The sequence below is a fragment of the Mustela lutreola genome, chromosome 8 (assembly GCF_030435805.1).
Source record: "Mustela lutreola isolate mMusLut2 chromosome 8, mMusLut2.pri, whole genome shotgun sequence".
Classification (NCBI taxonomy): domain Eukaryota; kingdom Metazoa; phylum Chordata; class Mammalia; order Carnivora; family Mustelidae; genus Mustela; species Mustela lutreola.
Window position 1 is genome coordinate 126,240,021 of NC_081297.1, and position 25,781 is coordinate 126,265,801.

The 25,781-nt window shown below is 39.6% G+C and overlaps 1 protein-coding gene across 3 annotated transcripts in view; it reads right to left on the reverse strand.

The window, feature by feature from the left end:
• FGD6 (FYVE, RhoGEF and PH domain containing 6) overlaps window positions 1-25,781 on the reverse strand; it is a 122,069-nt gene that overhangs the window by 26,528 nt on the left and 69,760 nt on the right. For all 3 annotated transcript variants that reach the window (XM_059186542.1, XM_059186541.1, XM_059186540.1), the window contains exons 6-8: window positions 20,236-20,387; window positions 17,754-17,910; window positions 15,501-15,588 (exon numbers count right to left, since the gene is read on the reverse strand). In XM_059186542.1, the coding sequence (XP_059042525.1) occupies window positions 15,501-15,588; window positions 17,754-17,910; window positions 20,236-20,387 (397 nt within the window). The remainder of the gene's footprint in view (window positions 1-15,500; window positions 15,589-17,753; window positions 17,911-20,235; window positions 20,388-25,781) is intronic.

Genomic DNA, 25,781 nt, shown 5'->3' on the forward strand with positions numbered 1-25,781 from the left:
TTTTATCAGAATCAATCTCCATTCAGCAGCATTATGGAACAGGTGTAATTTCATGCATGGATTGATGAAGTCATGCTCAAAGACACAAAGGAAAACTTGGGTGTTAGTGTCAGCTATTTAAACTCAATAGATCACACACACACACACACCCACTGTTGAAACTCTGTACATCTTTGAGACAGTGATACAAGAACCTGTATGAGTCTAGACATGCACACTGTAAATATCCACCACTGGCAACAAGCCCTGGAGAGACACTGCATATGAGGACATGGAGTTTCTGTGTACCATGGAATAAGTTCCATCTTGCCAGAGACCATCACTAGCAATTCAGTTCTTAAAGCAATCTGAATGCACAAGTTGGACAGTATGCTACCAATCACATGGATAAGAAAACCACAAAAATTAACAAAATGCCCTCTTTACACTTAGATGACTTTGCTTCACCTGGAGATGTTAAATTAACCTAATCTCACTCTGACCCCACTCGGAATGCAATCCATTTATAAGCCATGTTTGGTGAGTCCAAATATTTAACTTTTCTATGCAAGTGATAGGGCTAAGGAGAAAAACCTACTCCTCTTACATGTTCTTCATATCTAGGCTGTCTCCTTGATCAAAAGTGATGTTCCTTAAAGCTTCTGGTCAGGTGAAGACTGTGGAAAGGAAAGCAAATTTACCTAAGTATCAGATTCATGTCAAGTTCCTACTTTGTCTTTGACTTTTGTTCTTTAATAGAGAAGTATACCCAAGCAAACGGGCATGTTTCTCTAAACCAAGAGAGCTCTATGGAAGATGTCCGTATTTGGAAATACTGACCTCAGAATCATGGGGCTGAGTCTGATAAGCCTGAGTTTCATTTTCGTTCCCTGAGCTCAAGTTCAGCTGCTGCCTGCCATCCTGAACTTTCAGGAACAGAGTAGAAATACAAAATTGGCTGATTGGAAAACCCACCACTAACATGTTGCAAAATCACACTTTTAACCAAGGAGGTGCCCTATTGGCAGGGCACCCTGATACAGGATATCGTTTTGAGAACTTCCACCTTTTCCAGGAAGACAAGACCCCCCTCAGTTCAGAATCACTCAGTGCCTTAACTGCAGAATGAGAAGAATGTGACCAATCGGCCTCTGAGTCAGACGGGAGGAGCACTGAAACCACCAGCTGCCCCAGTGACTGCTATAACCCAGGTGAAGCCCAGGAACAGAGACTAGACAGACACGCTTGTGTGAGTCATAGGGAATTCTTACTTTGTACCATTTAGAACCTAGTATCCTGGATGAGTTTCCTGAGAAACAGTGACAACACAGTAGTCATTTCGATGTGCCATATTAGACTTAACAGTATTCCATGACTTTCCTGCTTCTGCCAAACCAAACTAGGCATTTTTTAAAACTTCACTAATAAAAAATGCTTCAAATGCTGTTAAGGTTATTCATAGTAAAGATAAAAAAAAGTTGACTGCAGCGAGCATGGGTACCATAAAATGTACTTTCTGGCCACCAGGTGGCATCGTTGATTAATAAAAGTTAATTAACCCTATTATCACCATTAGAAGCACAAAATTAAGCAAAACACAGCATGTGCCTCAAGAGAAATAAGGGCATAGCAAATACTATATCTTGTGAGAGGTCTAAGTTCCATGTATGTATATATATATGTAGGGTCTTAGTAAGTCTTATCACCCTGCTTACCTAATCAAAAAATAATCAACTTAAAGCAGAAAACTGTTCAGAACTACATTAACCTTTCCTAAAAATGAGTCATCTGTGGGATTCTGGGACATTAATTCAACAACAATCTGCCAGATTCCTGGACGGCGTGCTGAGAAACGGTTGGTGGCAGGGCACAGAGGAAATGAGCATACTGGACAATAACGTTCCAAAGTCCAGAGTTTTGAATTTGAGGATGTGTCTTGCTTTGTATTCCCCACATTTCTTCTTTCCTTCTTCAATATGTAATGAGATCAGTGACACATCCAGAATTATGGGATCCAGAGAAAAGTAAGTCTAGTCAATAAGCTCCTTTGCCAAAGATTCAAATTTTAAAAGAAGCAACTAAGAACAAGCCTGACTTCTGAAACAAAGTACAGATTATGTTAAAGACCAAAAATAAAGGCCAGGTGTCACGTTGCAAGACACACTGCTGCCATCTTCAAAGCAGCCTGAGGAAGTGGTCAAGAGCCCTCACTGAGAGTGAGAGGATAGATTCTTAACCATCCAGCTACCTTTAGCCAAGGCAGGGGACTTTGGCCATGCCCTGTAGCATTTCTGTGTGTCAACATCCTCATACGTAGAAGAAAGTAAGGCGGGGGCGCCTGGGTGGCTCAGTGAGTTAAAGCCTCTGCTTTCGGTTCGGGTCATGGTTCCAGGGTCCTGGGATTGAGCCCTGCATCGGGCTCTCTGCTCATCAGGGAAGACTGCCTCCCTTCCTCTCTCTCTGCCTACTTGTGATCTCTGTCTGTCAAATAAATAAATAAAATCTTAAAAAAAAAAAAGACCAGACTGGAAAACTGTAATGATTAACATTCTAATTCATTAAGAAGCATATATATTTTTTAAGATTTTATTTGTTTGTCAGAAAAAGAGAGCACAAGCAAGGAGAATAGGAGGCAGAGGGAGGAGCAGGCTCCCCACCTTGCAGGGAGCCCACTACGGGACTTGATCCCAGGACCCTGAATCATGACTGAAGCTGAAGGCAGATGCTTAACTGACTGAGCCAGCCAGGCATCCCTATGAAGCATTTTTTGTTTTTGTTTTAATTTTAAAATGTATTATAGGAAATTTGGAAAACTAAATAATGGAGAAAACTCAAACTATGCACATCTCTCTAAAATAACTATCATGGGGGCGCCTGGGTGGCTCAGTGGATTAAGCCTCTGCCTTCAGCTCGGGCTGTGATCTCAGGGTCTTGGGATAGAGCCACGCATGGCATCGGGCTCTCTGCTCAGCGGGGAGCCTGCTTCCCCCCTCTGTCTCTGCCTGCCTCTCTGCCTACTTGTGATCTCTCTCTCTCTGTCAAGTAAATAAAGAAAATCTTTTAAAAAATAACTATTATGATTTAAAAGTATTTCCTTCTGTTTTTATAAATCCTTGATTTTACTTAATTTTAATAACATGAAGGATTTTATAGCCCACTTCAAGTATTCTAGCCCACATATCCCCCCCCACACAGGAATAGCTAAACATTATCCCATGATAGGGATCTATTACTCCCTACTTAGGTACCGTATTAGATTTTTAGGTCATTTTAAAGTTATCTTGTTTTGGCTATTATAAATAAGATAGGCCATATATTCCAATTTGCCCATAATGATACTGCTGTATACCTACTGCACTCTTGAAAGTTACTGGGCCTGAATAATGAACTGTGTAATCATTTTAATTATAAGTAAACTGATCAGAATCTTAATATATTTGTCTATTTCCAGAGTTCAGACTATTTCCTGATCAGTGAGAATAAAGTTTTTTTTTTTAATACTGATAAGCAGGGGTGCCTGGGTGGTTTAGTTGGTTAGGCGTCTGCCTTTGGCTCAGCTCATGATCCCAGTGTCCTGGGATGGAGCCCCACATCAGGCTTCCTGCTAGGTGGCGAGTCTGCTTCTCTCTCTGCCTCTGCCTGCCCCTTTGCCTACTTGTGCTCCCTCTCTCAAATAAATAAGTAAAATCTTTAAATATTAAAAAAAAAATACTGGTAAATATTTATCATGAGAAACCTTCCTTAAAGGGATATACCAATTTAAAATATTATAAATAAATGAGAATATCAATTTCACCAAAATGATCCAGTTATGTGTATTGTAGTTTTTTTACTGATGTAGCAGTAAACTGAAACCTTGTTTTATTTTTATTTTTTTTTTTTAAAGATTTTATTTATTTATCAGAGAGAGAGAGGGGGAGAGAGGGAGCACAGGCAGACAGAATGGCAGGCAGAGGCAGAGGGAGAAGCAGGCTCCCTGCTGAGCAAGGAGCCCGATGAGGGACTCAATCCCAGGACGCTGGGATCATGACCTGAGCCGAAGGCAGCTGCTTAACCAACTGAGCCACCCAGGCGTCCCTGAAACCTTGTTTTAATTGAGATTTATGATTTAGAGGATGATACTGTGTATTTATTATGCATTTTCTGAGGAAACTGTTTGTTCCTATGTTTAGTCCATATATCTATGGGAGTTTTAAAATTCTTAGTGAAAAAGCAATTTTTTTCATTTTTGCTACTAATATATTTTCTGATGCATGTTTATCTTTTAATTTTGATTGTATTTTAAGCCTTTATAATGTTTTTATTATTTAGAATAGTGGAAAAGTATCAATATTTTCCTTTATAATTTCTTTATTTTTCTGGGCTTAGAAAATCATGTCTCCTCCTTTCTCTATCCTTAGAGTTTTGGTTTTTTTTTAATGCTTAGAGTTTTAATAAAGAACACACTCTGGTTTTTTTTCCTGTTTTTACTAGAGTTTACTGCTTTATATTTAGTTTTCACTTTAATTAAGACTTTTTATTTTAAGAGCAGTTTCATATTCACAATAAAACTGGGGGAAGGAACAGATTTTCCACACACTTCCTGCCCCCCCCCCAACATGCACAGCTTCTCCCATTATCAACATCCTCCACCAGAATGGTACATTTACTACAGCTGAAGATCCTCTTCTGACATTTCATTATCACCCAGAGTCCACAGTTGGGTTGTACATTCTAGACGTCTGGACAAAGATAAAATGACACATACCCATCTTGATGTTATCAAACCGAGTATTTTCCCTGCCCTAAAAATCCTCTGTGCTCTGCCTATTTATATTTAGTTTTGATTTTTAGTGTATCTACTGACATATGAATCTTAACTTTTTCAAATTTTAATAGGTTATTCAATAGTCTTTTTTTTTCTTACCGTCTTACACTTCCTACTTTGTCATACATTAGATTCTTATAAATAGGGTGTTTTTAAAGTCACCTCCCTATTCTAATAATAGAATAAAAATTATTATTTTTCAATCAATAGGTCTATTCTTGCAATGGTACTATGCATTTTTAATTGTTGATGTTTTATTTATCTGTTTTGTCAGAAGGAGAGAGAGAGTGCACACACGCACAAGCAGGGGGAGCAGCAGGCAGAGGGAGAAGCAGACTCTTCACTGAACAAGATGCCTGATGTGCAACTCCATCCCGAGGATCACGACCTGAGCCGAAGGCCGAGGCGTAACTGACTGAGCCACCCGGGTATCCCAGGAAAAGGTTTCCCGCTCATAAAGCTTCTATATCCTAGCAGGAAAGGACACAATTATTATTGTATTTACTATGTGGTCATCACCAAAGAGGTCACTTAGACTGGCTCAGACTCAGTCTTGGCATAGTCAAGCCCCACTTAAGGAGGTTCTTATCCATATTTGGTTCTTACCACCTCTTTGTTGGTAAACAAAGAGCAAATTTAGGTTTAGGGAGATAAGTATATTTTATTTTACTCCCCAAAGAACAGACAAGAGAAGAATAAAGCAAATATAAACACCAAAGTGAATTCAAATTTGACTGAATATCAGTGTTTCCTCAAGTGGAACAGTTCCTGATGCAAGCCCATGACTCTGACAAACACTTAAGAGGAAAACTCTTCAGCAATACTGTCAGCTTGCTAGATCTTTAGCGAGGCAAGTCCCAGCAACAGAGGCATTCAGCTACATGCAGGGAATCTGAGTTAAATGTACAAAGAGAATTGGGAAAAGAACGGCTTTGTAGGCATGCCTATAGGTATGATTCTGGGGATCTGCAGCCCGGGATAGGCAAAGCACACACACAAAATAATATTTTCACTAACCTCTAAGTGAAATACAGAATTTCCTTACATTATGAATGTAGGGAACAAACCAGCATATCATCAATGATATCAGTGACTTTACCACCAGAGAAGGCATACATTTTTTTATATCACATTATAGATGTTGCAGATTTCTCAAAATTTTGTTTACCATCACCACTATATCTAAGTCATGGGAATTTTTAGATCCACCACCGGATCTTCTAATTTAATACATTACTAAAGCAGCCCATGTATTACTATGTAATACTTTCAAACTATTTTAATAACTGCATTTCAGGCCAACTGGTTTCCATTTAGTCTTATGTATTTTATCCTGTTACTTAAAAAATTATTCTAAGGGATCCATAGGCCTCTCCAGATTGCCACGGGGATCGAGGCACAAAAAAGGTTAAGAACCGGTTGGGGGAACCAGACGGTGGGTATTAGAGAGGGCACCGACTGCATGGAGCACTGGGTGTGGTGCAAAAACAATGAATACTGTTACGCTGAAAAGAAATTTAAAAAAAAAAACATAGAAAGAAAAAAAAAGGTTAAGAACCTCTGTTCTATAGAGAAAGTGAGATTACATTTAAAAGGTATAACTGAATAGATCAGGCAGATAAGACATGCTTATATCCTAAAGTCTTTCCATAGTATTAAATATTTCCACAGCACCAAAATATTTCATGGATATAATTTATTAAGTATCATCCCTCAAAATACCTTGTTCGCAACTACAGTTAAAAATTAATTGCAACAGGGGCACCGGCGTGGCTCAGTCAGTTACTCATCTGCTTTTGGCTCAGGTCATGATCCCAGGGTCCCCCGCACTGGGTTCCCTTATCAGCAGGGAGTCTGCTTCCCCTTCTGCCCCTACCGCCCTTTGTGCCTACTCGCTCTCGCTTTCTCTCCCTCTCTCGCAAAAATAAATAAATAAAAAGTCTTTGAAAAAATTAATTGCAACAGAAACAAGAGCTCACCTAATAACAAAGGGAATTCTGAGTATCATCACCCTCCCATGTCACATGGATGGAACTGGCTTACATCAGGGTCTTTGGGTCCTTCAGAAAAGAAATTCCTTGGCTGGTGCTTGGGACAGCCCTACCTTCCACCAAGTTCTGCCCTAGGGAAAGTGTTAGAATGACTTTTGCTATAGATAATTAGCTCTGGTTTAGAAAACAAATACTACAGCACAAGTTTCATTTTTCATTTTTCAGTAAGGATTTTTAAAAAAGTCATACACTAATATGATTCTGACCTTTTCTTGAATCTTATTAGTCCATTCATAGCTCAAATTAATAGCTTCAGAACACTCTAACAGATGTTTTTAATATCCCATTTTCTACCAACATGGGAAATCCTGGATTTCTAAAACCTAGAGGGAGTTAATACCATCCCAGACTGAAGGCAAAGATTACAGGAAAAGTAATATGTCGCTAGTCACTTATAACATAAATATTTTGAACAAGATCAAAGAAAACTACCTGATCCAAATTTAATCAAAGTTCAAAGGACTGTTTTCCCCCCTAAATATAGAAATGGAAAAGATATTTCAGAGGAATTTTTAAATTATGTGTTTTTCATTTTATTTTCTCGACATGATCCTTACTGGTTCAACTTTTTCCAACACCAGTGTATAACTTTCCACAAATAAAAGCGTTTTTTGTTGTTGAAAAAATTTATCCTGCCTATAACATAGAGATAAAAAAGACCTAAAGATCTATGCTAGTCATCTCTGGATGGCAGAAGATAAAGAAGGACTTTGTTTTTATAATACTTATATATTTTTTAAAAGGCACAAAAGATACCTTTAAAGAAAAAAGGTGACCCTTATAAAAACAAATCCTCAAAATATACTCACTCAAGCAAGTGATGAGATCAGTTTAATTTTCAGGACTTAAGAAGAGGAAGGAAGAAGGCTTTGGTGGAAGCTTGAGTGGCTGGGTGTGGCCCTAAAGAGGAGGACTACATGAGCACCTTTGGTGTTTGCCAGTGTATACAGGTGTCCAGCTCAAGGTCAGCCCATGTGGTGATTAATGAAAGAAAGAATCTGGTCTTGAGGACAGGTTTCAAGAGAGAGTAAAAAAACTACTTTAAAAAAAATGATTTTATTTATTTATTTGACAGAGAAGAGAGTGTGCACACAAGCAGGGAGAGAAGCAGGCAGAGGGAAAGAAGCAGGCAGAAGGAGAGGGAAAAGCAGAGCCCCCCACAGAGCAGATAGCCCGATATGGGCCTCTATCCTAGAACCCTGGGATCATAACCTGAGCTGAAGGCAGATGCTTAACTTACTGAGCCACACCAGTGTGCTATAAAAACTACATTTAAGCTACATTAAAACACTGCATTAGGGGCACCTGGGTGGCTTAATCAGTCAAGCATCTGCCTTTGGCTCAGGTCATGATCCCAGGGTCCCGGGATCAAGCCCTGTGTCAGGCTTTCTATTCAGTGGAGAGCCTACTTCTTCTCTCTCTGCCTGCTACTCTGCCTACCCATCCACACTGTCAAATAAAATATTTTAAAAAAAGAAAAAGAAAGAAAGAAAACTACTACAGCTAGAACAAAGGAAAACAAGGTTTGGGAAATTCTAGGTTATAACCTATGGCCCTCATAGTGAAAAATAAGGTTCCCCCCACCCCTGTAAATTAAGACTTTATTTTTCTTAGAGTGATTTTATGTTCACAGCAAAACTGAGAGGAAGACATAGAGATTTCCCATATACCCCCTTCCCAAGATTTGCACAGCTTTCCCCACTATCAATATCTCCCACCAGAGTGGTATATTTGTGAGAATGGATAACACAACACAAGCCCCTCAAAGCCCATGGTTTACATTACAGTTTACTCTTGGTGTTGCACATTCTCTGGGTTTAGACAAATGACACGTATCTCCCATTATGGTAGGGAGAGTAAGTTTTCAACCTTCCTAATAAGCAAAATAAAAGAAGGTCTGTGAGACAACAGAAAAAATATATATTGGCCTCTGCTCCCAATTCCTGGTGTAGAGCTCCTAAAACCCTTGGAATTTTGTAAGTGATAAGAGCAGGAGGAGTACCTTTTATCCTAACATTTGGCCTCTGACCCTAGCTCTGACAGAACTAAATCTCAGGGAACTTCTTAGGAGAAAGGAATGCCTTTTGTTCTACTGAGGCGAGTCTGGGTGGGCTCCTGAATCGCTCCCAGGTAAGGGCTGGTCACCAGAAAGTTCAAGCCATGATTACAAACTTGCAACTTAGCCCCATTCTCCACTCCACAGGAAGGGGAGAAGATTAGAAGTGGAATTAATGCTGGATAATGACCACGTGACGGAGCCTCCATAAACGTCCCCAAGTACACAGTTTAGAGCTTCTGGTTGCTGAACACGTGGAGGTGCTGGGAGACTGGTGTTCAGAGAGGGCAGAGATGCTCCCAGATCTCCTCCACATACCTTGCCCTATGTATCTCTTCCATCTAGATGTTCACTTGTAACCTTCATCCTATCCTTTTGTGATGAGCCAGAAAATGCAAGTAACTGTTACTGTGAGTTCTATGAGCCATTCTAGCAAATTATCAAACCCAAGGAAGGGATCAGGAGAGCCCAGATTTATAGCTGGTTGATCAGAAATTACAGGGGACAGCCTGGGACTTATGAATGGCATGTGAAGTTTGCAGGGGGGCAGTCATGGGACTGAGCCCTTAACTCCCTGGAGCCTGACACTATTTCCAGGTAGATCATGGTAGAATTGAATCAAATTGTAGGACACCTTGCTGGTGTCAAAGAGAACTGCCTGGTGTGGGACGACAAAACTAAACATCTGGTGTCAGTATTGTGAGAACGATGGTGCTGTGTGAGTAAAAAGAAAACACGGGAGGAGTATGTTTTTCCTTTTAGTGTCCTTGGTAAAGAGATGAAGGGACAATGTGCCAGGCTACATGGGGGTAGTGGCGGTGATAAGAGGTAGCTCAACCAGGGCGCCTGGGTGGCTCAGTTGGTTAAGCGACTGCCTTCGGCTCAGGTCATGATCCCAGAGTCCTGGGATCAAGCCCCACATTGGGCTCCCTGTTCAGTGGGGAGCCTGCTTCTCCCTCTCTCTCTGCTGCTCTGCTCTCTCACTCTCCCTGTCAAATAAAATCTTTAAAAAAAAAAAAAAAAGAGGTTAGCGCAACCAGAAGGAAGATACTGCCACAATCTGGCTTGAGTTTAAAAAGGCGGGTTAGGGACACCTGGGTGGCTCAGTGGGTTGGGCCTCTGCCTTTGGCTCAGGTCATGGTCTCAGGGTCCTGGGATCGAGCCCCGCATTGGGCTCTCTGCTCAGCGGGGAGCCTGCTTCCCTTCCTCTCTCGCTCTGCCTGCCTGTGACCTCTGTCTGTCAAATAAATAAAAAATAAATCTCTAAAAAGTTGGGTCTAGAACATAATGAGAGAAATGGAAAGAGCAGGAAGTAGAGGCAGGGGAAAACTTGTGAGCGGGTACTATAACAGAGGAAAAAGGAGGAAAAGGAAGCATTTCAGAGTCCTTTCCACAATTTTGTGCCTGAGTAACTGGTAGAGTGTTTTTAACTCTTAACAATTTATTGACCCATTCATCCATCAAACATTCAGGGGATTCTCAACCTTGTGAAAAGGAACACCATTTAATCCCCTAAGTCTTCCAGCTCAGTGGAGTCCCTGTTATGGGCCAGAATCCATGCCAGGCCCAGAGTCAGGATAATACAGTCTCAACACTGAAGTGATGAGGAAGGACACAAGCAGAGGTTAAGAAATCAGTGCTGCTCCCATTAACAGCACCTGTTTCCTTCCACTACTTTTTCATTGTTGCCACAAGACTCTAATTCGAACTAGGTTCTGGGCCCAGGGCAGATTTCAAGGTCTGGCTAGATCCATTTGCCTTGAATGGCCAATATAAAGGTAAAATTTACGAGGTTTTCTACTTAAGTAAATTACTTACTTTATTTTACCTTCTTTAAAAAGATAATTCTAGGGGCACCTGGGTGGCTCAGTGGGTTGAGCTGCTGTCTTCGGCTCCGATCATGATCTCAGGGTCCTGGGATAGAGCCCCATGCTGGGTTCTCTGCTCAGTAGGGAGCCTGCTTCCCCCTCTCTATCTCTGCCTGCCTCTTTGCCTACTTGTGATCTCTGTCAAATAAATAAATAAAATCTTAAAAAAAAATTCTCATTTTAAGCATCAACATATGCATTTTCTTTAATCCTATTTTAGGTTGAGCTTAAAAAAGTAGTACCAGGAGTTAAGCTGGACGTGTTTTTTACTAATGAAAGCCTAAGTAGAATTCCAACTGAAGCCCAAATTATGTCCGGGGGAAAAAACATTGTTCAAGACAATAGGATGGTTGTCTGACTAGTAGGGGCAGGTCTCTGTATCTGTGAATTTCCATTCACCTTTCTCTAAAAGGATTCCAGAAGAAACTACCCTAGCTTATCTATACTTCATCTCTACATTTTTCAAATCTTTCCCTCTTAAGAAACCAAGATAGGCACAAATCTACACTGAGTTAGGCAGGGCTTCTTCCCCTTGTCTGCCTAAAACTCATTAATAAATCAAAGTTGTCAAAAGTTGCCCCAAATGGTCTCACTGTTCCTCTCTGCTCATATATATTCTGTGCACTTGGAATTACTCCAAATTTTAGGATGAGAAAGTGGAGGGAAGGAAAGAAAGAAAGAAAAAAGAAAGGGAAAGAAAGAAAAGTATCCCACAGGCTGTTCAGAGGATTAAAACATTGAGCGTGTTTATCCAAAGATGAGGACCCAGTTAACTATCATGTTTAAATAGATACAAACTTAGAGACTTAAAATCCAACTTCTAAAAATTTAAGTGCATAGACCAAGGGCACTTTGATAGCAACTGTAGAATTATCTTGCAAAGCAGGGAGCAATCAGACCATCACAAAAATGAGTACTAGAAAATCAGAATTTTAAATAAAAATATAAAACAAAACCATAGTATCACAACCTCCATATGTCTTTAGTTTTATATGACCATACATACACTTCAATCAATACCATTTGGTAGTCTTAGGAAGAACATTTCAACCTCTCTGAATAAGAAGACATCATCTCTGAAATTCTCTATCTCAATGTTGTCCTTCAGGCTAAAGACTTTTTGGTCAATGGGATGTTTCATTGTTTATTTGTTTTTATTTTTTTTAAGATTTTATTGATTCATTTGAGAGAGCAAGAGAAAGAGAGAGAGAGAGAGTAAGAGAGCACAAGCAGGGGGAGCAGCAGGCAGAGGGAGAGGGAGAAGCAGGCTCCCCAAGGAGCAGGGAGCCTGACGTGGGGCTCGACTCCAGGACCCCGCAATCATGACCTGAGCCAAAGGCAGACACTTAACCAACTGAGTCACCCAGGTGCCCCTAATGGGATATTTTAAATGTAACTTAAAAGCCGCCAAAATTATTTCCTGATTGGCTTCCAAGGTAACAAAAACTGATCCAGATAAATTGGGGTACAACGAATTGTTGGTAAAGACTCACTCTTGGACCTCAAGGCGTTTACAATCAAATTAGGGAATGACTATTTAAATTAGAAAAATATGAGCAAATTCACAAAGCACGGAATATAGCAGTCCCCCCTTCTCTGTAATTCCACTTTCTATGGTTTCAGTTACACCAAGTTAACTGCTATGCGAGTGGAGACAAACGATCCTCCTTACATGTCACAGAAGGTCGAAGGCAGCCTAAGGATACATAGTGCCTCTTGTCACTCACCTAACTTCTCATCACATAGGCATTTTATCATCTCACATCATCACAAGGGGGGAACCACAGTACGATAAGATATTTCGAGGGGCGCCTGGGTGGCTCAGTGGGTTAAGCCGCTGCCTTCAGCTCAGGTCATGATCTCAGGGTCCTGGGATCAAGTCCCGCATCGGGCTCTCTGCTCAGTGGGGAGCCTGCTTCCTCCTCTCTCTCTCTCTGCCTGCCTCTCCATCTACTTGTGATTTCTCTCTGTCAAATAAATAAATAAAATCTTTAAAAAAAAAAAAAGATATTTTGAGAGAGAGAGAGCGCGCACATTCACTTAATTTTTGTTTTAGTATACATACATATGTATATTTATGTATACATAATAGTATAATTATTCTATAATCATATACATGCATATGTATATATATGTATATATAATAGTATTTTTATGTGATTATTGTTATTAATCTCTTACTGTGAATAACTTATAAATTAAGTTCTATCAAAGGTATGTACGTAGGGGGAAAAACAAGAATATGCACAGCATGTGGTACTATCCATGGTTTTGGGCATCTACTGGCGGTCTTGGGATGTATCCCTACAAGTAAGGGGGGGCTATTGTAAATATTTGCTAGATCACATGGCACTAATAGTAAAGGTCAAGGAAGACTGGAGTAATGAGAGATGGCTTCAAAAGCAAGGTGGGATTTCAGGCCAGGCTTAAAGGAAAGAAGAATTTGAATCAATGGAAGAAAAGTCAATGGATGAAGAACATGAGGTCTATGTTATTTCTTTACAAAGTCTATGTTCTTTCTTTAACTTCAATCCTGACTCTGTGACTTGAACAATCCATTTATCACCAGTACCCTTCAGTAAATCCACAATCACAGAAGGTCTACCAAACACAAATAAATAATGGGGATTTTCCAACTTAAAGAAGAGGTAAATGGCTTTAAGATTAAAGAAGAGGCAGCTCAAAACTAAAACAACCCCAAGCTTATGTTATGTTTCTATCATAAAAGACATGGAATCTGTTCTCTTAAAAAAGAATTTTTAAAACTTGCTTTTGCTACTTCATCATTTCTCAGTTAAAACCAACCTCTTCATGAATCCTAAATTAAATGTAAGTGTGACTTTTTACTTAGATCAGTCATAGTGTGGGAGGAAAATTTCAGAGTTCTCCATCCTTCTCTCATTTGAAACCACTGTACTCTTTTGCCACTAAAAACAGTATTCATTCCGCAGCTGTAGAAATAGCCTAAGCCATTTGATAGCTTCATTTATGATACAGCACTGAACTTATCTAGCAAAAACACAACACATGCATTGGTGCTTCCTTTTGTCTTGTGTATTCTAAATCTCTGCCAAAAGCAGAGGAAAGAAAGTACAAATGGACAGGATATCCTCAAATTATTTGATTTGCCTTATGTCATTCCAGAGAAAAATCTATTGTGTAATTTACAGTTAGAAATTCAAAGTAAACACTTGAAACACCTAGGGTAGTCAGGTCCTGATGCTGAAGCTGGGCCTTCTTCAACAGCACTTTGTCTTTTAAAAGGCACCCTAGAAAGGCTTTGCCTAAAGGAATGCTTTCTAGCATTCACCTACTCTATCCAGCATAGTTCTTGGCTTATGAGAAAAGAGAATGCACACCATTTTTTAACAATACCAATAGGAACCAAGTACCTAAAAATCTATTTACATGATAAAATTAGTACAGATTAATTTAAAGTTGAGATAGCATTTTGATATTCTCAATCATTCTGACACAATTCTTTTTATTTATTTATTTTAAAGCATGAGAGAGAGAGCAGGGGAAGGGGCAAAGGGAGAGAGAGGATCTTAAGCAGATTCTGAGCTGAGCAGGGCTTAGCATTGGCCTCAATCTGACCCTGAGATCATGACCTGAGTTGAAACCAAGAGTTGGACACTTAACCGATTGAGCCACCCAGGTGCCCCATTTTGATATAATTCTTTTTTTTTTTTTTAAAGATTTTATTTATTTATTTGTCAGAGAGAGAGGAGAGAGAGAGTAAAGCAGGGGGAGCAGCAGGCAGAGGGAGAAGCAGACTCCCTGCTGAGCAAGGAGCCGGATGTGGGACTCAATCCCAGAATGCTAAGGTCGTGACCTGAGCCAAAGGTAGATGGTTAAGGATCTGCCTTTTGTATGTATGTCTATTAATTCGGTGTACATTCACTACAGTTCAGCAAATACTCCAAGGACCTGGTAGCATGTGTTGGATACCAGACGTGATGTGAAACTGTACTAGCTTTGCTGTGATGCCAAACACTTATCTCTACAAGTCTGTTATTACATCTATGTAAATAATAATGTGATATATGCATGGCTATGGTGAAGACTTGGGAGAGCCAATGACTATATCCCTGAGCACGGTATATGCCTTCACTCAACTCATAGCCTTCCCCTCATCTTCATTTTTTCATTATTATAGCAGCAACCCAGATAGATACGGCCCTGTAATCTGGAAGCTTACAGTCTAGTAGAAGATACAGACAACAGAGTAATGATGATGATGATGATAAGGGTATGACTACTAATAATAGCAGCTGATACTGATTTAGAACTTACTATGACCAAAGCACTAGTCTAAGCACATAGCTCATTAACCAGTCCTTACACCTCGTAAGAAAAGTGACCAGAGTTGCTATACAAATATGTGGGAGTGACTCCCTAAAACTCATTCTGGAGTGGTTGGGAAAGAACATTCTTGGGACTGATACTATTAATCAGGTAAAATGATGCAGGGATGGGGGGTTAGGAGGGCACGATGTACACGTAGGAATGCCCAGAGCAGAGAATGCATGCAGGGACGATCAAAGAACCAAGAGCAATGCAGTTCCGGCTGTAATCAATCTATAAATGTATGTTACTGCATGTTATATATGCAATCTATAAATGCGTGTATTGGATAAGAAGTTATTGGCATGTTAGAAAGAGGTGTTCTTAGGAGAGGGCGAATTTCATGAAAACAACGTCAGCTGGTCAACTGGCAAACTGCGGAAGAGACGCACCTGTCAGCAGCAGCTTGTACTGGGGGATCCGTTGAACCGGCTTGAGCAGGTAGTGCTTGAGGGCCAGGTTAGCACAGCGTGGGCTCATCTGAAAGGAAAACATATCCAAAGTAAACACAAGCGTTCTTTTAAGGAGCAAGGGATCCAGATGCACGTGCCCAGGAAACCAAACTTTAGAAAGCCAACAACTCCGGGAGGGGACTCACCAGCTAGCCCACCTCTCTGGTGGGGGTGGGGGGGAGTAGGGGTGGTGGGGTGTGGTCTCTGGAGTCAGCGGCTCACTCCCATAGACAGGGGTGGCTGCAGCCCCGTGCTCCAGGTCAGTGAGGGCCCACCATACTTGGGCCACCAAGTGGCCACTTGGGCAAGTATGTGCCAATGTATTCACAAGCATAAGCAAACCCCAAAGAATTGCATGGTCCTCAAGATAAGGCAGAAGACATAAAGCTACTGGGAACCGGCTTCAAATAATAAGCAGTGCCTACGGTCAGTAGACCCATGATAACAACTGGTGGTAGTGGGGAGCACTGCAGAAATTAAAGATAGCCTGAAAAGCAGCCCTGCTAAGCACATGATTTCCAGTAAGCTGGGTGGATGTAAAATTTCTTTCTCAGGGACGCCTGGGTGGCTCAGTTGGTTAAGCAGCTGCCTTCGGCTCAGGTCATGATCCCAGCGTCCTGGGATTGAGTCCCGCATCGGGCTCCTTGCTCAGCAGGGAGCCTGCTTCTCCCTCTGCCTCTGCCTGCCATTCTGTCTGTCTGTGCTCGCTCTCTCCTCCTCTCTCTCTCTGATAAATAAATAAAATCTTTAAAAAAAAAAAAAAAAAAAAATTTCTTTCTCAGACGAATGGCTCTAAAAAATAGCTCCCAAATCAGCCTATAGAGAGACTTGATTTCAGAGCCATTCTGACTTGACCAAAAGGACATTTGATTTCGCCTTTAAAGCTCTTTTCCTTAGTATGTAAAACAGACACTTCTGCCCAATCCTGGGCTTTGCAGACATTCTCCGACACAAGACTGTACTGTTTGGTGGCATCAAAATGGCCGAGTGAAAACGTCGCTTCATCCTAACATGTTCTGTACTTGTACTTCCTCCACAGCTCAGGTGCGTGGGCAAGGGTTTTCTTAGATTTGCTCAGATCATTTCTGCTTTTTCTAAATATGCACCTCTCGGGTCTGGTACACAAACTAATTAGAAAGTTATAATGATACTGCATTTAAGAAAGCATCTACCATGCAAGCATCATTAACCAAGACAGCTAATTTTCCCATCTTATGTTTTCTTTTGCTGCCAAGGCAACGCACTGGACGCTGATGAAAACCGGGGTCAATGATCAGTTGCCATAGCTATAGAAATCACACTTCCTTTCTTAACAGCATGAAGACATCAGAGGAGAGGAAAAGAAAAAAAGGGAAAAAAACAACAAATGATTTTAAGTTTAATTATGTGTTTAATGTAAAAGTAAGAATCAGGAATATCATAATACTTCTAAAACTTCTCTAGTTTTGGGTGACTGGAATTCGCTGTTTTTTGTTTTTTTAAGTTACAAAAGAGAGACATGAGTATTAAAATATAATAATTCACATTTTATCCAAGATTGGGGAAGGACTTAAATAAAATTTTAGTTAAAACTAATTTTTAGGAGATGCTTTTTATAAAGATGTCATTAATTTTTCTTAACTTTGACACTGAACCTGTGTTATTTATCTAAAGGGAAACAAATTACATTTCCCATCCTTCACTGTAGATTAGTTGTTAGAAGAATAAAAGGAAAGATTGAGTTAAAAATAAGAAATGTTCCTAGAGTAGTCAAATTCAGAGACAGAAGGTAGAATGGTGGTCACCAGGGCCGGGGGAGGGGAGAATGAGGCATTATTTTAGCCATAGTTTCAGTTCTGTAATGTTAAGATGAAGAGAGCTGTAGAGATTGGTTGCAAAACAATGTGAAGGTACTTAACACTACCAAACTATATACTTAAAAACGGTTAAGATGGTTAAGTTTTATTTTATGTGTATTTCCCCACAATTCAAAAAAAAGGAGACCTATCAGCATATTCTAGCATGCAATCATAGATTTTTCAAAATTAAATCTTGTACACACTTTCTCACCTTTTCATTTATTCAATCTCCTCTTTGACTTTGAAGGGATTATATTTTAATATCTTTTTTGTTTTTAATGATTGCAAATTATTATAGGTTTAAAAACAACAAAGAAAGAAAGAAGCATTCAACACTATATGGGAGCAAAAATACCTCAAAATCTCTAACAACAGCAGCAAAAGCTGGGTTCTTCTTGCACTGCTCATCCAGCAAAGCTATATTTTTATCAAATTCTTTGATGTACGTGGAATACATTTTTAGATATGGTCCCTTCTTTACAAAGATATCAGCAATTCTATGTTGTTCAGTCCTAAGACAGAGAAGAGATACGCAAAAACAGAGAGAGTCATAGATGCATCCAGAACATATCTAGCATCCAGTGAGAGTCCCCTGTCTGAGCCATTGGCGTGCCCTCTTTGCTCTTCTTATAAGACATCTCCTATTCTTAAATGCCTACTCTTCACCATCCCCACTGCCACCATCACATGTTGCTTGGATTTTGCCAACCCTCTGACTGGTCTCCCCATTTCTACCATCTCATCCCTCTGTGCAGTGAGAGAGTCTAAAAATGTGTATTACACCATGTGACTTCCAACAGCCTCCTACAGGACTCAGCAGGAAAACAAACTCCTTCCCTTGGCTTACAAAGCTCCATTGGTCCTACTGCTGCCTACTCTTCTGACTCATTTCACACTTCTCTCCTTCTTTCTCAGTCCTCCCCATACACACTGGCCTTCTTTATAGTCCTTTGACATATGGACTCATTCCCACTCTGCACACTTTTAGTAATGGCTTTGCATGCCTGGAAATAGGAAACCCCGGCCAGCTCCCTTCTTTCATTCAGATGTCCCGTTAACGGGCTCTGCCTTTCCAGAGGGCCTTGCTTGGCCACCCAATCTTCACTTGCCAGCACATCATCTTATTTTACATCTTTCCAGATCAGAAATTGCTTTTATCTAATGTTTCTTGTCCATTGTTCTGGTTTTCCCCTTACTATAATGTCTACTCCATGCAGGCAAGAGCCTTATCTATTTTGTGCAATGTGATATTCCTGCCAAGCTTAGAGCCCTGACCAGCACACCGTAGATAACTCAAAACCTTGTTGAAGGCAGAAACGAAGTATTTCAACAGTTATTAAAAGCCAATATAAAAATAAAAGTTATTTTAAAAAGCATACTAAAACCAAAGAGTATGTCTTAACTTGAAGGCCCCTGAGAGAAAAATATTTTAGTTAGTAGAAAATATCTTATCCAAGGATAAGAAGAGTTTTGTGCTAGTAAGTGTAGTTTTTCCCATAATTATTGTTTTAGCTGTCCCTTTCATCAGTTAGTCTGTTTCTTAGGAATGCTTAATACTTTACCGCAGAAATCTATCGATCTAAACTTGAGAAAATTTTCAGCACAAGCAAAAAATAAATTTAAACCTCCTTTAACACCCACTTACATAAGTATGCATATCCTTTAAAGGCAACTAAGTAATTTTAAAGATAATTTTTATAAGAATGACAAAGTATTTATACGAATATTCTTTGCAATTATATTTTATTTCTATCATGACTTTAAAAAATACCTTTTAGTCATTCCTCAGTCCTTAACCCCGTGTTATTTTACACTTAGGCTGCAGCTAGGAATTAATTACTCATCTAACATATTTTCCCAACATGCAGAGGCATGGTATTTCCAAAACAGACAAGAAGTATTTTTCTAGAAAAGAAAACTTACAAGAAGTTTTGATCATGAAAGTAGGTGATATTATTTTGTTATTCTAATCATTTGGGGTTCCCCAGGGACAGGAAGTTCAAAACCCCTAGAACAAATTTTCTGCATATTTCCAAAGGTGTCACCGAAGTGTCTGCTTACTTTCTATAATCCAAAGAAGCAGTTAATCAGTCTTTTCCAGTTTGGAAATCTATAGCCTAGATGGTATCATACACATGTAAATTTTCTAAACCACACAAACCTATTACCTCAGTGAATGGTTTCATACACATGTAAATTTTCTAAACCACACAAACCTATTACCTCAGTGAATGGTTGCTTTTCCAAAATGTAAAGAAAGATTCATGATATTCCAGAAAAGATAACAAAGCATTTAAAAACATTTCAGTGTGAATATATTAAGTAAACTCTCTCAATCTCAAAAACCTTGATCATCAAAGGTCACCTACAGAAAAGCTAAATTGGCTGAATATATGGACCCTTCTTGTTTTCGAGGCAGTATTACCAAAGAATTTAAACATTCCTAGAATTGAGTTCAGGGCATCAAGGCTGTGAATTCTGGCCATCTAAAATGACCAATCTAGGGGGGCCTAGGTGGCTCAGTCAGTTAAACGTCTGTCTTCACTCAGGTCATGCTTCTGGGTCCTGGGATCCAGCCCCAGGTCTGGGAGTCTGCTTCTTCCTTCGCCCTTCTCCCATCCTCCCTCTCTCCTCAGCCCCTCTCTTTCTCTTGCTTGCTCTCTGTCAAATAAATAAAATCTTGAAAAAAAAGTCCAATTTACAGGTAGCTGTCAAGAAAATTCAATACATTGAAACAACTCAATGTAAGGAACACCCCCTCTCTGCCACATGCAGGGCCCCTATTATGCCTTCATTGAAAAGAGGGACTCTGGGAAAGCTAGTCAGTCCATTTTTACCAGTTTGACATCCTTTCCTCCAGTTCCTTCAGGAGATCCCGGTTGAGCTCATACAGCTGAGGCAAGTAGTACAGGATCTGATTTAGGATCCGGTCCTCAATCACGGGTTTCCCAAGTTGCCTGGAAGCATGGGCCACTGCATCTCGGAAATCCTATTACAGTTCAGAGAAGAAAAAATAACGTACACAGACATATAATTGACATAAAGCTTCCCCCCCGCCCCAGTGCTTCTCTTTAATACAACATAAATCACAAACTATTTTCCATGTAGAATTACAAATCGAAAGTGCCACTTCATTGTCTCCACTTAGCTAGACAGAAACAAACAAAACAAACAAAAAACCCACTACAATAAAGTGGCTAGGGTAGATATTTGGTTTTAAAACAGTCTGTATAGTATTTCTCTTAAATCTTTTGATCTCCAAACTTTGTAATTATATTAAAGGGTATCTGGAAATTGGATTGCAACTCTTAGTTGCCTTTAAACTTATTCCCATAGTGCTATATGAACACAGTCCATTCATTTTAGGAGTCCCCAAGAGATCTTACTTAATTTTATTCTGGAAAGTCCCTTTGTTCACTTTCAGTAATTATTTCCCAACAACAAGAACATTCTAGGTAAGGCGCATGGAGGAGACTATCACATTCTTTTTTTTTTTTTTTAAAGATTTTATTTATTTATTTGACAGAGAAATCACAAGTAGACTGAGAGGCAGGCAGAGAGAGAGAGGGAAGCAGATTCCCTGCTGAGCAGAGAGCCCGATGCGGGACTCGATCCCAGGACCCTGAGATCATGACCTGAGCCGAAGACAGCGGCTTAACCCACTGAGCCACCCAGGCGCCCGAGACTATCACATTCTTGATAATTAGAGAATACTGGATCCAGTATTACAGGGTATCTTGGTCTAGCCTCATTTCCCTCATCTGTTCAGTGGGTTTGGAGACTTGCATATCACACATCATCAGGTAACACACTTAACGCTTTTTGCAACATGTGTGGCACACAGAATCAAAAAAATATTTTCATTGTGGACCTTAAACTCAACTCTCCCTCCTACTGACTTCTCAGTAAATTCACCAGGATTTACAGTTTCCGCAATATAAAAAATATTCTCCTTGTATATTCTGTCAACTTTTCCCTAGAAAATTATTTACATACCACGTTTTAAGACAAGTCCACATCATTCCATCCTGTCAACCCAGAGGACTTGGGAAGGGTGGTGGTGTCTGAGATCCTAATTGTCTGGTTTCACCCTATCTTGAGGCCCACCCTCTGGGGATAAGTAAAACAATAGTGGAATCTGTTCCAAAGTCCTAAGGACTCAAAAACAGAGACTGTTCCTTCTCAGAAACAGCAGGTTTAATTAAAACCTTAAAGCAAAGGCTGGGTAAAACAGATTCTCTACTAGGCTTCATCTTCCTTTATATTTCAATTAACTTTCCCTTCAGGAATTCAATGGGCAAATGAAATAGACAAAAAAATACAGATTTCTCCTCTGTTCCCTTCCAACACACATATATTAATCATAGGCAATTCTCATGCTTCTTGTGAAGGACAAAAATCTTGTGTAAAATTTTTAAAGTACATGAAAGGATTCCTTTCCTCAAGGATGGTCATTTCAGATCATTCAAATCCTCCTGTGCTGAACAGGTGCTAATAAACCCTTCACTAGGGCTCCAGTATCTGGGACTAACTTTATCGGTCCAATAGTCACAATGGCCCAAAGGAACCAAGTATTTACAGTAGCAACTAAAGAACTACTTTTACAGCTAATTACTATAGTATAAAATAGGAATTTGTAACTTGCATAAACTCCAATCCAGAAAAACCGCACAAAACATCTCCAGAAACCAAATGGATATTGGCCAAATTCCACCTCCGAGCAGCTTGTTTCTATTAGCATTCACATTTACTAAGAGAATATAGAGCTACTTAATGCTTTTGAAAGTCATTAGATTTTTCCATCAGGCAGAACTACAGAATATATTTACATGTTACAAATAACTTCCTCAATTCTAACAGTATTCAAAGCACAGGTAAACATCTTCTATAGTACTTTCTTTCTTTGGGACCAGTTTAATGATTAATATAACTTAAATGCAAAAATTCCTTGTTCAGCAAAGCAATGGCCACTGCCCTTTCTTCTGGTAGATAAATGATGAATATGTTTGTCCCCTGGCAGCAAGATGAGTTTTATTTTCCAGTTGGAAGATATTTCCTCAGTCACAACAGTGACAGTAGCCATTAGCAGCTGCGTAGCTTAAGGACCCCATTTGACACGGCTTTTGCCAGACTCTTGCATTCCATATGTCTGCCACCACTGCCAAAAGGGAAACTTATTTATTTAAGAAACATTCAACAGAAGCCAGCCAAATTCACACTGGGCTGACCAGCGAGATGGCTGCCTCTAACTGGAGGCATCTGTCACATATCAGGCAAAGCATCACTTTTCCCAGTATTACTGGATGATGGCAGGTAGCTCTGGATGAACTAGTGGCCCATACTGTCCTTGTTTAAATTATGAGTAGCACAACAAAATATAATAGAAATTTAATAATTAAAAGAGCAAAAGAAAAACAATGACTAGAGATGATAGGAATTTACAGTTTCTATCTAGCTATCTATTACAAATTATTCCTAGGACCCAGGAATTTACAAATTCTTTTTTTTTTTAAGGATTTTATTTATTTATTTAGAGATAGAGAGCATACATGAGTACTTGCACACACACATGGGAAGGGGTGAGGAGCAGAGGGAGAGGGTGAAGGAGGGGGGAAGAATCTCGAGAAGACTGCTGATCGCAGCGCCCAGTGCAGGGCTTGATCTCACGACCCAAGATCATGACCTGAGCCGAAGCCAGGAGTTGGGACATTTAACTGACTGAAGCAGCCAGGCGCCCCAGGAAGTTACAGATTCTAAGCAGGCATTATTACGGCCATCGATTAGTTCATGGTACCTTTTTGAAAACAGAAAAGGGAACCCCTTACCCCAGGCCAATGCAACTCACACCAAGGCCTTCATAAGAGCACACAGCAGCTCTGGCCCAAGGCTCATCCCTTCACCTCTTGGGTCATCATCCCCTGAAAGCAATGGACTACGGCCCCAGTGTCAGATGTAACTAATTCTCACAAGAACTACACACAGAATCTTTAACTTTTCAGCTCTTCATGAACCTTAACATTCTCCAGAACTGGTGCCACCAGAAGGAGGAAAGCATTTTTTTTTTAAATAAAAAGGATGATTACAACATTTGTCTGGTTATTTTTCTAAATGCTAACAGCCAGGATAATTTGGAAAAGTGTGATGACACTTCAGAGCCAGAGGCAAAACTATTTTGAGGCAGAAGAATTTAAATTCCCAACACCTCCTTGACTAAATCAGTGAGGATGCAAGACCACACGACTGGCACTTCAAAAATTAGATCCAGAGTACCCTTTTCCACACTGGAAAAGCCGGTTAATTACAATCAAAGGGGGGTGGGAACTGGGGTGTGAAAATGTGAGGCAAGCAATAGAGGTTACTGGAATCAACCACATGTACTTCAGCCTATGGTCCCAACATAAACCCCACCAAAGATTCTGTATGTAAAACGGAACCACCTACACTCAGGTTTCTGATTACAGTAACCAAATGTGTATTCAACTTGGCATTTTTAGAAATAGCAGGAGGCTCCTGAATTATAAAGCATATCACAATATTATTCTTAATAATTCCCAGAAAACCTACAAATGAGAACCAGATCAACTTCTAAAACACACTCAGTGCCTTTGAGGTATTAACATACCAACTTCACAAGCTCTGATCGCCTGGCAAGACCTAAGCAAAAATCAATGCAGATTAAAAAAAAAAAAATCAATGCAAATAAAGTCATGTATGAACATCTAACGCAGTGAAGCACAAAACAGATGGTCTTACTCATCGAGTCAGGCTTTACATCTCTGGTGCCAAAGAGAAGTAAGAGACTTAATGAAGCTGTCCAGACTGGGCTTCCTGACCTGAGGGCATTATTAACCACTATGATGACACAGTGGATTACAAAGACTAAATGGACATATGGACAGACGGGGAACTCTGCAGGGCTCCCTGCTTTCATAAAGGGCATGTAGAAGCGCTTCATATTAATAAGCAAAAGCAGAGCAGCTGCAAAAGTCAAAGAGCTTTGATAGATATGCAGAAAGGGGTATGAAAGTATGAAGTAAATGTAGAGGGGCTAGAAAGTCCTAACATTAACAATTTGATTGTGTTTTTAAATTAAAATATCTGACCAATGAAATGATTCCTCCTTCTTGATATGCTCAGACCTGGTGATATTATGCATGGTGATCACTGCATTCAAACTGTATAAAACATGACCAAAACCCATCCTTTATCTCCAGTCTCAATCTCCCTTAACAACATTAACAGGCAATCATCCTAATATATCCTAAGTGACCAATATATAGCCTCATTCTCCTCCTCAGAAGATAAAAAACTAGAATTTCTCTGGTTTCATGAGCCAACTGAAAGAATTCTGAAAACAAGCTCATATACCCAAAAATATACTACTATTTTCTTATAGCATGCTAGAAATTTCAAGTAATAATTTTTAATCAATTGCTGAACAATCACTAAATGCAAGGTCTTAGAGAGACCCAAATTCAAAGCCTGGCTTTGCCATTTAGTATTGGGTAACTTTTGGCAATTAGTTTTCTTTGCTTAAGAAACAGAAATAACATCCATTTGATAGGGTTGTTATGAGGATTAAAATAGACAATTTATGTAACATAGTTTTAGCATGTTTCAAGGCACACAGAGAGTGCTCAGTAGAAGGCCATTTATTTAAGTAAAGAAGATCTGGTTAATGATGATCGCATGAATGTCATTTATAATCCACAAGTCCCTCAAAGTTTGGAAAGAGAACACTGAAGTAGAAGCATATCACAAGAAGGAAATACCAAACCAAAGTAGGGAAAACAAACACCTCAGCAGTAAGACAAAGGGGCTCTTAACAATGAACTTCATTCAGTGAAGGGCAGTCACATGAAGGAAGCTGCTCAAAAAGGAAAGGTTAGGCAGCCATGTGAAGAGATGCTAAGAAAGCATTCTTTACCACTAAAGAACAAATAAATGATAATTAAATGGTTAACAAGACTCAAAGGACAGGGTCTATTCAGTAGAACAGGATAAATTATTTTATGATTGGAAAAAACTGAAAGGTTCTGTGAGAAAGTCTTCTATTCTTTTTTATAATGCATTAAAAAAAAAAGAGGAAAAGATATATTCTAGTTACTGACACACAGATATCCAAGTAACTTTGCCTCTAATTCCACGGATTTCAGTGAGAGTCCTTCAAATTTTTAAGGTAAATGTGTTCCAACCTAAAGAAATGAGTGGAGCAAGTTGCTTCATTACTACCTTACTACTTAATTAAAGCCCATTTTTGCCACCCCCAAAAGACCTCAAAGTGTCTGATCGTTCTCTTGTAAAAAATATATCTATATTTTAAAATCATGCTATTTGGACATTCATAAAATAAATTTATAAAGCTGTTTATTAAGGCAGTCTC